The sequence below is a fragment of the Pseudorca crassidens genome, chromosome 8 (assembly GCF_039906515.1).
Source record: "Pseudorca crassidens isolate mPseCra1 chromosome 8, mPseCra1.hap1, whole genome shotgun sequence".
Taxonomy (NCBI): Eukaryota; Metazoa; Chordata; class Mammalia; order Artiodactyla; family Delphinidae; genus Pseudorca; species Pseudorca crassidens.
This window is the reverse complement of record NC_090303.1, coordinates 60,190,081-60,204,425: the sequence shown is the minus strand read 5'-3', so window position 1 is coordinate 60,204,425 and position 14,345 is coordinate 60,190,081. Positions and strand designations below refer to the sequence as shown.

Sequence of the window (14,345 nt, the reverse complement as noted above, 5' to 3'; positions counted from 1 at the left end):
CCTACCTTCCATTCTCCAGCCCCATCTCCCTGGACCCAAGGTCCCTGCTCATCCGTAAGTGTTCACTGACTATGCTGCCAACGGTCTCATTTTTCTTTAAATTCACTTGCCTATATGAATCGTTGAAGGAGGCAATTAATCACCATTGAACATTGGAATTATTCAAAATCATCTGCATCTCAGCAGCTTTCTCATACTACAGCCTTACACTGTTATTTGACCTTTCCTGTCTTGCCCTCCCCACTAGATTGTCAGCCTCCTGAGGTGAGGATATGTCTCTCTCCTTTAATTTTCCACACAGTAGGTCCTTAAAATTACATTTTCTGAACACCCTGGGATGAGGGTAGGGGGTAGCTTGCAGGAACAAACAGTAATTAACAGCTCTTCCTTGCCCATTCTCCTTCTCAGCTGGGGCTGCCCTGAATGGAGCCATTAATAAATGCTCCACTCCCTATTGATAATAAGTGTTAAGACTCCCCCAAGTAAACCAGGTCTGAAAAATTGTGGGCAAAATTTTTGAAGATCACCACAAGTCCAGGCATAAAGGGGGAGGGCCCAGCAGGTAGCAGTTACCAGAGGGTCTCTGAAGGTTATTATATATACATGCACACGTGCAGAGCCTGCCCCAAGGGCTCTAAGACTGGAGGAGGATTAATGGGACTAAATCACCTAAATCTGACAGACTTTCACGGTGGCAGAACCAGTTCTGAGCTTTCTCCATGCTCTTGCCTACAGCAGGGCCAAGCAACTACTCAGTTTAGATCCCTAAGAAGGGGCGGAACCTCTCCTCGGCTATTGGCCACCAGTACAACGATGTCAAAAACCCAAGCACGCAACAGCCAGGATGTCTTGATTTAGCCTCTTCTGACAGTAGCCCACCGACAGCTCTTGGCAGCCAGCCTTGTTGCTGCCCGAAACTTCCCGTAGAACGCTGGCAGGTTCCGTGCTGCCCCAACTTCTTGCAGGGGGCCACCTGGAAGAGCAAGTGTCTTAAAAACTAATAAAACGACTCACGATCCCATTGCTTCGAAGCGACTGGTGTGCTCGTCTAAAATAAAAAGGTTTCTGTCTGCAAATCCCGTTTGCTCGCCCGGTAATCCACCCCCGCCCCCAGCCCGGCGTGTCCGACTCGTACAGCTGTTTTTAATCCCTACTTTTCTCACTTGGCGTCCCGGGCTCCGGTTGACCAGACGCGGAGCCACTTAGTGTTTCCTCCTCCCCCTACCGGGGTCTGTCCTCCCTCCGCCATCTCCTTCCCCCCACCCCCCCGCCTGCATCCCCGGGGGGCAGAGTGTGGGAAGAACGAATTTCCGCCCGGTTTACTCGCCACTCGCAGACTTGGGTCCCTTCCGGACGCAGCCTGCACACCCCCGGCTCCTCCCGGGACTGTTCCACCCAGGCCGCGCTACCGGTCCCGGACTGGGAGCGAGGAGGCGCGGGCTGCGGGGGCCGAGCCTCCCCGGCGCAGCAGCCAAGCCGCGCCCGGAGGAGCTCTTGGAAGGGCTCCCGCCTGCAGCTGGGGAATCCGCTGGCGGGGAGAATCCGTGCCAGGGAATCCAGCTCTCCGGACTCAAGCTGCAAACAAAAAGCTCAGGTCTTGCTCCCTCCCTCCACGGCCCCGCCGCCCCCGACGCGCACCCGGAGAAAGTTCTGCAAAAATGCAACAAGTAGCACCCGGAGCTCGCGGAGCGCCCTGCGCCGCCTGACTTGGCCAGGCAAAGCCCGCCTGCAGAGACCCGGGCCAGCCACCGGACAAAGGGCGGAGGAGGGGCTGGACGGCGCTGCTAAGTCCGAAAGAGGCCATTTAGCGACTCTGGCCAGGCCAAGGGGAATGCAGAGGAGACACAGAGCCGGCGGGCCAAGAGGACGATCGGGCCGCAGAACGCAGGGCAGGCGGCGATGGAGGCTGCCCGCGCCTTGCGATTCCTGCTCGTGGTGTGCGGCTGCCTTGCGCTCCCGCCGCGGGCCCAGCCGGTGTGTCCGGAGCGCTGCGACTGCCAGCACCCCCAGCACCTCCTGTGCACCAACAGGGGGCTCCGCGCCGTGCCCAAGACCAGCTCGCTGCCGAGCCCGCAGGACGTGCTCACCTACAGCCTCGGCGGCAACTTCATAACCAACATCACGGCCTTCGACTTCCACCGCCTGGGGCAGCTCAGACGGCTGGACCTGCAGTACAACCAGATCCGTTCTCTGCACCCCAAGACCTTCGAGAAGCTCTCGCGGCTGGAGGAGCTCTACCTGGGCAACAACCTCCTGCAGGCGCTCGCCCCGGGCACGCTGGCGCCGCTGCGCAAGCTGCGCATCCTCTACGCCAACGGGAACGAGATCAGCCGCCTCAGCCGAGGCTCCTTCGAGGGACTGGAGAGCCTGGTCAAGCTGCGGCTGGACGGGAACGCCCTGGGGGCGCTGCCGGACGCCGTCTTTGCCCCCTTGGGTAACTTGCTCTACCTACATCTGGAGTCCAACCGGATCCGTTTTCTGGGCAAGAACGCCTTCGCCCATCTGGGGAAGCTGCGCTTCCTCAACCTCTCTGCCAACGAGCTGCAGCCCTCCCTACGCCACGCGGCCACCTTCGCACCGCTGCGCTCTCTCTCCACCCTCATCCTCTCGGCCAACAGCCTGCAGCACCTCGGGCCGCGCGTCTTCCAGCACCTGCCGCGCCTTGGCCTACTCTCGCTCAGGGGCAACCAGCTCACGCACCTCGCGCCCGAGGCTTTTTGGGGGTTGGAGGCCTTGCGCGAGCTGCGCCTGGAGGGCAATCGGCTGAGCCAGCTGCCCGTGGCGCTGCTGGAGCCTCTGCACAGCCTGGAGGCGCTGGACCTGAGCGGCAATGAGCTGTCCGCTCTGCACCCCACTATCTTTGGCCACCTGGGCCGGCTGCGCGAGCTCAGCTTGCGCGACAATGCGCTCAGTGCCCTCTCCGGGGACATCTTCTCCTCCAGCCCAGCCCTCTATCGGTTGGATCTAGACGGCAACGGCTGGACCTGCGACTGCCGGCTGAGGGACCTGAAGCGCTGGATGGGTGACTGGCACTCGCAGGGCCGGCTCCTCACCGTCTTCGTGCAGTGTCGCCACCCTCCGGCCCTGCGGGGCAAGTACCTGGATTACCTGGATGACCAGCAACTGCAGAACGGGTCTTGCACAGATCCCTCACCTTCGGTTTCCCCGACTGCCGAGAGCAAGCGGCATGCCCTACCCACAGCCCCGGGGGAGGAGGTGGCGCCCCCTGCAGGTGCCCTCGCGGAGCAGCCGCCGCCGCAGCCACAGCCACAGCAAAGGGGTCGATTTCTGCCAGGGGTGACCTGGGATGGGGCCGCCAGGGAGCTTTTGAGTAACCGCAGCGCCCTAAGGCTGAGCCGGCGGGGCCCGGGCCTCCAGCAGCCGAGCTCCAACGCCGCTGCTGCCGCGGGCCCGGCGCCACACCCCCTGGACCTCCTCGAGAAGCCTGAGCGGGGACGTCCGACTCCGTCGGATCCAGCCCACACGGAGCCCACCCCGACGGCCACGCTGGGCTCTGCGCCAGCCGGCGACCCCTGGCAGCGCGCGGCGAAGCAGCACCTGGCTGCGCAGCAGCAGGAGAGCACCGCCCAGTCCGACGGCGGAGTCGGCCTGCCGCCGCTGGTATCCGACCCGTGTGACTTCAACAAGTTCATCCTGTGCAACCTGACCGTGGAAGCGGTGGGCGCCAACAGCGCCGCGGTGCGCTGGGCGGTGCGCGAGCACCGCAGTCCCCGGACGCTGGGCGGCGCGCGCTTCCGCCTACTCTTCGACCGCTTTGGCCAGCAGCCTAAATTCCACCGCTTCGTTTACCTGCCTGAGCGCAGCGACTCGGCCACGCTTCGCGAGCTGCGGGCAGACACCCCCTACCTGGTGTGCGTGGAGGGCGTGCTAGGCGGCCGGGTCTGCCCGGTGGCTCCCCGGGACCACTGCGCGGGGCTGGTCACCCTGCCGGAGCCTGGGAGCCAGAGCAGCGTCGACTACCAACTGCTGACCTTGGCCCTGCTGGCCGTCAACGCACTGCTGGTACTCCTGGCCTTGGCGGCCTGGGCGTCGCGCTGGCTGCGTAGGAAGCTGCGGGCCAGGCGGAAGGGCGGGGCCCCCGTCCACGTTCGCCACATGTACTCTACCCGACGGCCCCTGCGCTCCATGGGCACCGGCGTGTCTGCCGACTTCTCTGGCTTCCAGTCGCACCGGCCGCGCACCACCGTGTGCGCACTCAGCGAGGCGGACCTCATCGAGTTCCCGTGCGACCGCTTCATGGACAGCGGGGGCGGCGGCGCGGGCGGCAGCCTGAGGCGGGAGGACCATCTCCTGCAGCGATTTGCCGACTAGGTAGATCCGGGCCTCCAGGGGTGTGGAGACCATCTCACTGGCCTTGAGGAGGGGAGCCACCTCTCCGCGGGCCCCCGCAGCCCCCCTCAGGGGAAGATCTCATTTTATCCGACCTCTTTTCCCCCTTTTGTGCGCTTGCCAGAGAGGCCAAAGGGGACAGATGGCTAATTCTGCACCACCTTCCAATCCCAGTGCTCACTTGTGAAGTAAATGGATGGTATTGGTGGTCAAGAGCAAGAGTAGGGGACAAATGGATGGTGGGGTCCAGAGGTAGGAGGCCTTCTTAACGTGCAGACATTGGTGCAGCTATGAGAATGGATGTTTTTGGGGGTTTTTTTTTGGCATTGTAATGCAGTAGGCTGGCCCCCTTTGGGATAGAAAAGGGTGCTCCTTGCTCCCTACGTGACCAGAAAGAGATTTGGATGCATGCTTTTTTTGTTTGTTCAGTGTCAAACAGAGGAGTTTTGTTTCTATTTAAGGAAAAAAGAACTTATTACCATTACAAAGGAGGCTTGGCAATTGACTCCCCTGGCCTGGTGGTCTCGACCAAGAAGGGTGATGTTGTAAACAGGTGGTAAAGTTTAACACTCGCAGAGGAACTCTTTGTTGGTTGATAGCACATTCAGGAAAACTTAATGTTTAAATAATTAGAGACGCTATTTTTCTTTTTCAACAATGTGAAGAGCTCTAACATTTAACACACTGACCAATAAACTCAAGGACTATTTTAGTTGAGCCGGGCAGTTCAACTATTTTCCTTTTAACATTAACACCACAAAAACTTTTGCTGACCTTGGGGTTAACTAAGATTACATAGTTTCTCAGGAGAAGGCTGCATGCAAGACTTCTCTGTCAGGGTTGCTCCTGTGGCTTTTTAATTTTATTTTTTTAAACCTATATGTGGAAAAGGAAATGTCAATGCCAGACTCGATAGAAGAATGTAACGTGTACATAACCGATGACCCCATAGGGAATGGCAGTGTTCTAATTCACTTACCACATCTCTGACAACCTGTCCAGATTGGAATAAATGTGATGTGGTACCTCTCACGTTTTCATCAGTGACATGCAGTCGACTGTGCCCTACTTCTCTTGAGTTGCACAGTTAAGTGATCAAGGTAATTTCCTAATAGGAAGTGAGCAAAAGGTGACTTGCAATTGATAGTATAATGTTTGATCATGTTATTGTCTTTATATGAAAGAGTAGAGGGGGAAAATGTGAAAAAATGAGCATCGGTGGTTGTATGTTTCTACTAAAACCAGAAGATTATGAGTACTTAAACCTCACTGTGAAATAATTATATATTTTGCAAATGAATCCCTCCATTACCCAGTGTTTTTTTTCCATGTTATTAAATCTTATCTTTTAGTTAATAATTGCAGTATTTCTTTGAAATGTTTTTGTTTTAAACTTAGGGTTAGGCTCCTTTGTTCAGTTGTTTTCAGCTGTTTGGGATACTTTCATTCCCTGATATTTATGAAGTAGATGTTTATCACTAAATGTAGTGCTTTTGTTTACATTAATAATTTTGTGTGTGGTCAAAAAACGCAGTCACTTGGAAGATGTACAGGATGGTTGTATTCACCGTGGTTGTAGATTCATTGGCAGTGGGGTGCCGGGGAGGCCACTGCAAAGGTGCTAAGGCTAACAGTGAATCTTCTGTTTAGGGCCTTAAGCCCCCGAGGGTCCTGAAGACTCAGGGAATCTATCATAGTCCAGGGATCCTTCAACCCCATTCCACTCCTTTTATGTTTGGCCTCCACTGAGACAGGCCTGCCGTCGTCCCAACAGCTGAGTCGGGACACAGGGATTTAAATGAGCTGATCTTTGTTTATGTTCAGATGAGTAAATGTCCAGACCACTTAAAGTACAGCTGTTTTTCTGGCAGTCTTATCTGTGGGGTCCAAACTTAATAAACCACAGGAAATAGGCTGTTATTCTTAGTTTGCTGCCAGGGCTTGCTTCAGATTCCAAGCGTATTGGTACTTGGGAGAAGTGTAGTTGTTTGCTCTTATGTGCAACCTTTTGGTTATCTTGCACCTTTTGTGCTCCTAGGTTTTTCATTCAGAGAGCAATTGCATTTCTTAGCTCTTGCTTTTACACAGTAGTGTAATAAAGTGAGTCCCATTGAAAGTCTGAACAAGACCTCTGGTTCTTACCACCACCTACCCTTTCAACTGCAAAAATCACTGAAAATGCTTAATGCCTAAATCCATGTAAAAACACTTTCACTGGAAAGTCTTTCAGTGGGAAATGAATAAATGTTATACATTGTTATGTTCAGTTATGTCAATAAACCCACTTACTAATGGAGATGTTTTCTTGTTGGAGTTTCCAATATTTTATACCCTTTGTAATGGTACACTGCATTTTTCTACAGCAGTTTTCATCAATGAAAATGAAACAAGCTGGAAGTCTTTCCTCTTTTACTCTTTTAATTTCCATTTCCACAGTAGAGTGTGGACTTAATTTTTATGAAATGCTGTGTGACCTTCTAGCCAAAGAAACAATGAGATGACTCTAAAAGCAGGTGGTCAGCTGTGGTGTGAAAATGCTGTTAAAACACCAGTGACAGCAAAATGATGGGTCTCAGCAGGATTCAGCTGTTTAAAGGACACTGAATTAGAAGTCAAGCCCTTTGACTCTCATAGTCAATGAGAAGGAATTACCTTGAACTGGAGGCCATCTTTGCCATTACGAAGTACATGAAAAATAAAACTCCTAAAGAAAAAAAGAATAAACTTTGTAAGAGGTAGGAGTGTTCCATTAAAGAGCCATTGACACAGTCTGGAATGTGTTGGGGTCCTCGGCTCAGCCAGTAAGATTATTGCTTTCATGAGGGCAGATCATTTTGTGATGCTGCCAGGTAATAATTAGTGTGTGATCAGACCACCTTCACTGATTTGCCAAACACCTGGTTTTCACCAGAAGTACAGTAACATGGGCAGCTACTGTATATTAAGAAACTATTACAATAGACACTGGATTACCTGGTGTTTGTACTTAACCACTCCCCCCTTTGCCTCTGAGAGTTGGGGATAAGTGATAATGAAGCATTCTCATGTCAGAAATGTATTCAAACTTCCAGACCATGACCCGGGATGAAGACAGATTCCTACCCAGCCTCATATCTTCATCATCTCAGAGAATTATAACATCACTAAGGTTCAGAATGATTTTAAAGTGGTGAAAGAATTTTAAGTCGTCTGAGATTGCATTCTTTCCATTTACCTAATCTTTGTGCCTTAGCTTCTGCAGCAGTAAAATGGGAATCCTGGGTCCTGACTCCATAGTGCAATTTTAAGGAATAAATGGGTAAAAAGTGTTAGCACCGGTTACAGGGCAAGTGTTCAATAAATATTAGATGTATTATTGGTAGCATGACAGTTGTATGATACATTTTAGAAGTTTCACGGACAAGGCATTCTGCCCTAACCAATTAGAAGATTCATGTAATGAGATTAAGGTGCCTCTCCCTTCCCCTTGTTTTGTTTAATTGAGGCTCTTCTATAATTTGGTGTGGAAGGATAGCTCTTGAAATACTTTCTCATTACTTAAAAAAAGGAAGTGAATATGCTACTACTTGAGCAAACTTTCCTATGTTTAGTAAACTGTTGGCGTAAGTTAATTCATCCTTTAGATAGGAACTAAGGCTGCGTAAATGGTCTTGCTTACATAGGGCCCCTCTTCCTGTTAATTTAGTGATAACATTTCCAAGTGTCCTTTTACTCTTAGTTTACTCAGAAGGATACTTTGCACACACAAGTGCTTTTTTCCTAGGGATTTCAGGTCACTTCGTCCTTCTCTATCATGTGGCAAATAGTGTTCTTTTCATTTTGCACAGGAGACTGAAGTATTTGGAGGTTATACTTACTTATATTGACTACTGAAATAATTAGGGAAAAATGTAGCTTCCTGAAACCTGGTTGCTTTAACTTGAGGCAGACTACCAAAATATCCCATTACATATGTTTGAGAGATTTTAAGCTCCAGGCAGTGTGATTCCGTATGGACACAGAAACGTGGCTTTGTAATTTGGCTGTGAACTGGCATCGGACACTAGAGAAATAAATTGTCATGTGCCAACATTGCAAGCAACAGCATCTCCTGGCTGTGTAACTTCATAACATTTCTTTCAAACTCACCAAAGTTTTATAAATGCTAGCTCTGTGCCATAGTTAATGCTGAGACAGGCAGCACTGTTGTATGTTTAGACCAGCTGTAGCCAAGTAGCAGTTATTCACCTTTCCAAGTTACAGTTTTTGATGAAGTAATGCTTACCCTACAGCTGACTGTATACTTAACTCTTAGTATATGTACACTGTACCATGTGCAGACATACTTTTAATGGTGACCACCCTCTTATTTCCTTTCTTTCTCAATTGTGTCTTTCTAAGGATTTTTATTTTAGGAAATTAAACTGAGTGCAAATAATAACAAACACCCATATTAGCACCACTCAATGACAGTTAACATTTTGCAATGTTTGTTTTCAGCCTTAATAAATATCTTTATTGACAAAACCCCTGATTTCCTTCCACACACTCTGTCTTCTAAAGTAACTACCACTGTGAGTTGGATATGTGTCCTTCTAACAGTCAGTTCTCCTCATTCACAGAAGTTATGTTGTATAAGGTCACAGCAAACATTGAATTAGCAAATACTGAACCATTGCTCCCAGGAGAAATTCAGGGTTAGGTTCCTGTGAGCCTCTGGTCACAACATTTTCATCAACCTATCAATATATACCCTTATTTTATGTGTGTTTCTGTTTAAAGACACCTTATTTAATATATATAATTAATTTATTAACATTGAACTCATGCCCAACAGCACCATAACTTGTGCCTGAAGGAAGTGTATCTAACTTGTGTGTTTTCCCCCTAAGACACGTCACAGCCTTTCTGCACTTAGGGACATTAGCCTGCACTTCTGCACTGTGCTTGGGAGCCCTTTTAAACAGCAAAATTGCCAACAAAAAGCAGGAAAATGCAAAAAATGTGGCACTAAGAAGATTCCCTTCTTTTTATGGCTAAGTAATATTCCATTGTGTGTGTATGTATATATATATACCACATCTTCTTTATCCATTAATCTGTTGATGGAGACTTAGGTTGTTTCCATATCTTGGCTACTGTAAATAATGCTGCCATGAATATTGGGGGTGCAGGTATCTTTTCAAGTTAGTGTTTTTGTTTTCTTTGAATAAATACCCAGAAGTGGGTAGCTGGATCATATAGTAGTTTTATTTTTAGCAATCTTTTGTCTTTTAAATGGTAACCACATCATGTGGTTGTATTGTTGATGATGGTGGCTTTGGGTGTGTGTGTTGAGGCTGGAAGTGGGAAGGGTTTCTTTTAAAACAATTTTAGTTTGATATTTTCTGGTTATTCTCTCTGAAGTGTTTTGCTCCCTTGCTACATGTGCAGAATCTCTATATTTCTTCTTTAGGACTGCTTATCATACATTTAAACTGTACCTATTTGTGTGTCTTTTCTTACCTTTGCACACTTACTACTTCCCCAATTCTCAGGAAGGGCTCCACAAAGAAAAAAGGGCTAAGTACATCCCTGGGCTAAGTATATCCCTGACCCCACCTGCTCTGGAACCACTTTTCAGAAGGTGTTGACCTCTGCTTCCCATCTCTTTTGAAAGACTTTCTGACACTCTTTGTGCCAAGGAAAAGGGTGACTTGCTCTGAGAAGAATATAGTTTGCTTCTTGGAAGATCTCATTTATGTGCTCTTAGTGCTTTCACACACCTTGTTTGGTTGTATGCTTTTTCTATTTCTATTGTGATTGCTGGACACACACACACACACACACACACCCCAATTTCTCTTTATTTTTGCCTTGTGCTTAATTCTGTTTAGGCTGTTCTTTCTTATACCTTGTTGGTGTCACTCATTATAACCATAGTACAATTATCAAGATCAGAAAAGTTAACGCTCATAAAATGCTATTGTCAAATCTACATTCCATATTCAAAATTTGTCAGTTGTCATAATAATGCCCTTCTTAGCTATTATCCCCTTGGATCAATGTAGAATCATGCATTGCATTTCGTTGTCATGTTATTCTCTCTTCTTTTCTTTCTCTCCCTCTCTTTCCATTTTTCAATTTTGTTTTCTTTTTTTTAAAGTAAGGTTTATTGAGGTATAATTTACGTAGAGTTCAATTTACCCTTTTTGAGTACAGTTCCATTCGTTTTCACAAATGCATACAGTCATGTAGCTACCACCCCAATCAAGATATAAAGCATTTCCATCGACACAAAAAGTTCCTTTTTAGTCAATCCCCTTCCCCCGACTCCAGCCATGGGCAATTACAGATTTGATTTCTGTCCCTATAGTTTTGCCTGTTCTATAATTGCATATATATGCAATCATACAGTATGTTGCATTTTGTGTCTGCCTTTTCCCCTCATCATAATGCTTTAAGATACATCCATTTTATTGTGTGAATCAGAAGTTCATTCCTTTCCGCTGCTGAGTAGTATTCCATTGTGTGGATGTACCACACTTTGTTTATCTATTTGCCAATTAATGGATATTTGAGTTGTTTTCATTTGGTGCTGTTATGAACAAAGCAGCTAAAACGTTTGCATACCAGTCTTGGTATGGAAATGTGTTTCATTTCTCTTTAGTAGATTCTAGGAGTGGGATTGCTAGGATGTTTGGTAAGTGTGTGTTTAACTTTATAAGAAAATGCCAAACTGTTTTCCAAAGTTGCCCTCTGCCATTTTGCATTCCCACCAGCAATGTATGAAATTTCACGTTGTTTTACACACTTGTCAGCACTTGGTTTTTCCCTGTTTCAATAAAGCCATTCTATTAGGTGTGTAGTATTCTTTTATTTGGTTTAATTTGTATTTCCCTAATGACTGATGATATTGAGAATCTTTTCATGTAAGTATTTGCCACTTGTGTATCTTTGGGGAAGTGTTTGTTCAGATCTTTTGTTTTTTATTGGGTTCTTTGTATTCTTATGAGGTTATAAGAATATTTTATGTGTTTTGGATACAAGTCCCTTGTCAAATATATGTTATGCAAATATTTTCTCCCAGTCTGTGGTTTACCTTTTCATTTTCCTAGCGGTGTTTTTCTTTACATTTAGGACTATAATCCATTTCAAATTGATTTTTGTATGGTGTGAGGTATGAATCCAGCAAAGTTAACTTTTTTTTTTTTTTTTTTTTTGGTGGTAGGCGGGCCTCTTACTGTTGGGGCCTCTCCCGTTGCGGAGCACAGGCTCCGGACGCGCAGGCTCAGCTGCCATGGCTCACGGGCCTAGCCGCTCCGCAGCATGTGGGATCCTCCCGGACTGGGGCACGAACCCGTGTACCCTGCATCGGCAGGCGGACTCTCAACCACCGCGCCACCAGGGAAGCCCATAACTTTTTTTTTTTTGGCATAGGTATATCTACTGGTCCAGCAACTTTTGTTGAAGAAACAATACTTTCTCTATTGAAAAATCTCTGCAACTTTGTTGAAAACAATCTGTTGGCCCTACGTGTGGGTCTGTTTCTTGACACTCTGTTCTGGTCCATTGATCTATATGTCTGTCTTTGTGCCAATACCAAATTTTCTCGAAATCAAGTTGTGTGAATCATCCAGATTTTCTCCTTTATCAAAGTTGATTTTGGCTGTTTAGCTTTTTTAATTTTCCATAAAAATTTTAGAATCAGCTTGTTATTGCAACCAAAAAAAGTTAAAAAGCCCGGTGGGATTTTGATTTGGATTGCCTTAAACTTATAGATCAGCTGGTGATAATTGACATCTTAATACTGACTCTTGATCTGTGAATACAGTATATCTCTCAATTCAGTTTGTTCTTTTAAATTTCTCTAACAAATGTTTTATAATTTCAGCCTGCAAACCTTGCACCTATATTGTCAGCTCTATCTCTAAGTATTTCACATTTTTGATACTTTTGTAAATGGTACTTTTTAAAAACTTCAATTCCCAGGTGTCCATTTCTAGCATATAGAAATCAAATTGGTTTTAGGGCTTCCCTGGTGGCGCAGTGGTTGAGAGTCCGCCTGCCGATGCAGGGGACACGGGTTCGTGCCCCGATCCGGGAAGATCCCACGTGCCGCGGAGCGGCTGGGCCCGTGAGCCATGGCCACTGAGCCTGCGCGTCCGGAGCCTGTGCTCTGCAATGGGAGAGGCCCCAACAGTGAGAGGCCCGCGTACCGAAAAAAAAAGAAAAAAGAAACAGCAACCCAATGTTGAATAGAGGTGGTGAGATAAGGTTTTCTTGACTCATTGCTAATCTTAGGGAGAAAACAGTCAATCATTGACATTAAGTATGATGTCAGCTCAAGATTTTATATATTAACAGGATCCCTTTATCAGAATGAGGAAGTTAGTTTGCTGAGTTTTTATCATGAAAGTATGTTGAGTTTTGTCAGTTGCTTTTTCTCCATTATTGAAATGATCATACTATTTTCCTTTTTAGTTTGTGGATATGGTGAATTAACATTGATTATATTTGAGCTGAACCAATCACAAATTTCTAGGATGAATCCCACTTAGTCATGATATGTTATCATTTTTATGTATTGCTAGTTTCAACTTCTCCATGTTTTGTGAAGAAGAATTTTTTCATTTATGTTCATAATGAGTATTTGTTTCTAGTTTTCTTTTCTTGTAATGTCTGTGTGTGGTTTTGGTGCCAGAGCAATGCTAGCTCCATAAAGTGAGCACCGTTTCTTCCATTTCTATTTTCTGAAAGAGCTTGTGTAGAATATGCATTATTTCTTCCTTAAATGTTGGTGGTTCACTTCTTTGCCTGAAGTTTTCTTTGTGGGAAGGTTTTTAACGACGAATTAAATTTCTTAAATAGATATAGGACTCTTCAGATTATCTAATATTATTGAATAAGCTTTGGTCATTTATGTCTTTCAAGGAATTTGCCCATCTCATCAAAGTTATCAAGTTTATTGGCATAAAGCTGTTTAGATTATTCTCCTATTATTCGTTTAATATCAGTAGAATCTATAGTGATGTCCCCTATTTCATTTTGGATATTGGAAATTTGTGTCTTCTCCTTTTAGGTTTGGCTAAAGGTTTGTCAATTTTACTGATCTTTACAAAGAGTCAGCTTTTGATGTCATTGACTATTGTTTTTCAGTTTTATTGATTTATGCTCTTATCGTCATCATCATTCTCAACTTTCTCCTTGCTTTGGATCTCTTCTTTTTCTAGTTGCTTAATGTAAAAACTTTAGATCATTGTGACCTTTTTTGTTCTACTAATATAGTCATTTAGTACTATAAAGGCTATCAGTTTCCCCACAAATTTTGTTATGTTGTATTTCAATTTTGATTCAACTGAAAATATTTTCTGATTTCCATTATGGCTTCTCCTGAGAAGTGTGTTGTTTAATTTCCAAATATTTGGAGATCTTCCAGATATCATTCTGTTGTTGATTTCTGGTTTGATTCCTTTGTGGTCAGAGATTTCAATTCTTTTACACTTGTCGAAATTTGTTTTATGGCCCAGAATATTTTCTATATTGATAAACGTTCCATGTGCACATCAAAAGAATATATATTCTGCTATTTTATGTAAAGTATCTAATAAATGTAAAGTAAATACGGCTGGTTGATAGTATTGTTCAGCTCTTCTATTTCGTTGCTGATTTCTTTTGTCTATCTGCTCTATTACTGAGAAGGAAATGTTGAAGTCTCCAATATAATGTGGATTTGTCTGTTCCTTTCAGTTATCTCAATTGTTTTTGTGTATTTTGAAGCTCTATTTTGGATTGTTTTTTCTTATTATCTAACAAACCCTTTGCATTATGTAATGTCTCTCTTTATCCTTGCTAAAAATATAGCCAGTTCAGTTTTCTTTGGGGGAAATTATATATATGTTTATATAAAATAATATATGTACTTATATATAACATTATATGTTTTATAATACATACATATATTCTTATTTAAAAAAATCATTTCTCGTACTCTATAATTATGAGAGTAAGTCCCAGTTTCCTTCTACCTGAAGAAC

General features: G+C 45.5%; 1 protein-coding gene and 1 long non-coding RNA gene across 9 annotated transcripts in view; one reads left to right on the top strand and one right to left on the bottom strand.

The window, feature by feature from the left end:
- Positions 1–3,990, bottom strand: part of LOC137229140 (uncharacterized) — a 40,840-nt gene extending 36,850 nt beyond the window's left edge. For 4 of the 5 annotated variants that reach the window (XR_010945556.1, XR_010945559.1, XR_010945560.1 and 1 more), the window contains exon 1: positions 2,088–2,222. This is a non-coding gene — a long non-coding RNA (uncharacterized lncRNA). Of the gene's footprint in view, positions 1–2,087; positions 2,223–3,867 lie in introns of those variants that run through there. The other variant, XR_010945557.1, reaches the window with a different exon arrangement.
- Positions 1,196–14,345, top strand: part of TRIL (TLR4 interactor with leucine rich repeats) — a 138,768-nt gene continuing 125,618 nt past the window's right edge. For all 4 annotated transcript variants that reach the window (XM_067746593.1, XM_067746594.1, XM_067746595.1 and 1 more), the window contains exon 1: positions 1,196–4,332. In XM_067746593.1, the coding sequence (XP_067602694.1) occupies positions 1,900–4,332 (2,433 nt within the window). In that variant the 5' untranslated portion in view covers positions 1,196–1,899. The remainder of the gene's footprint in view (positions 4,333–14,345) is intronic.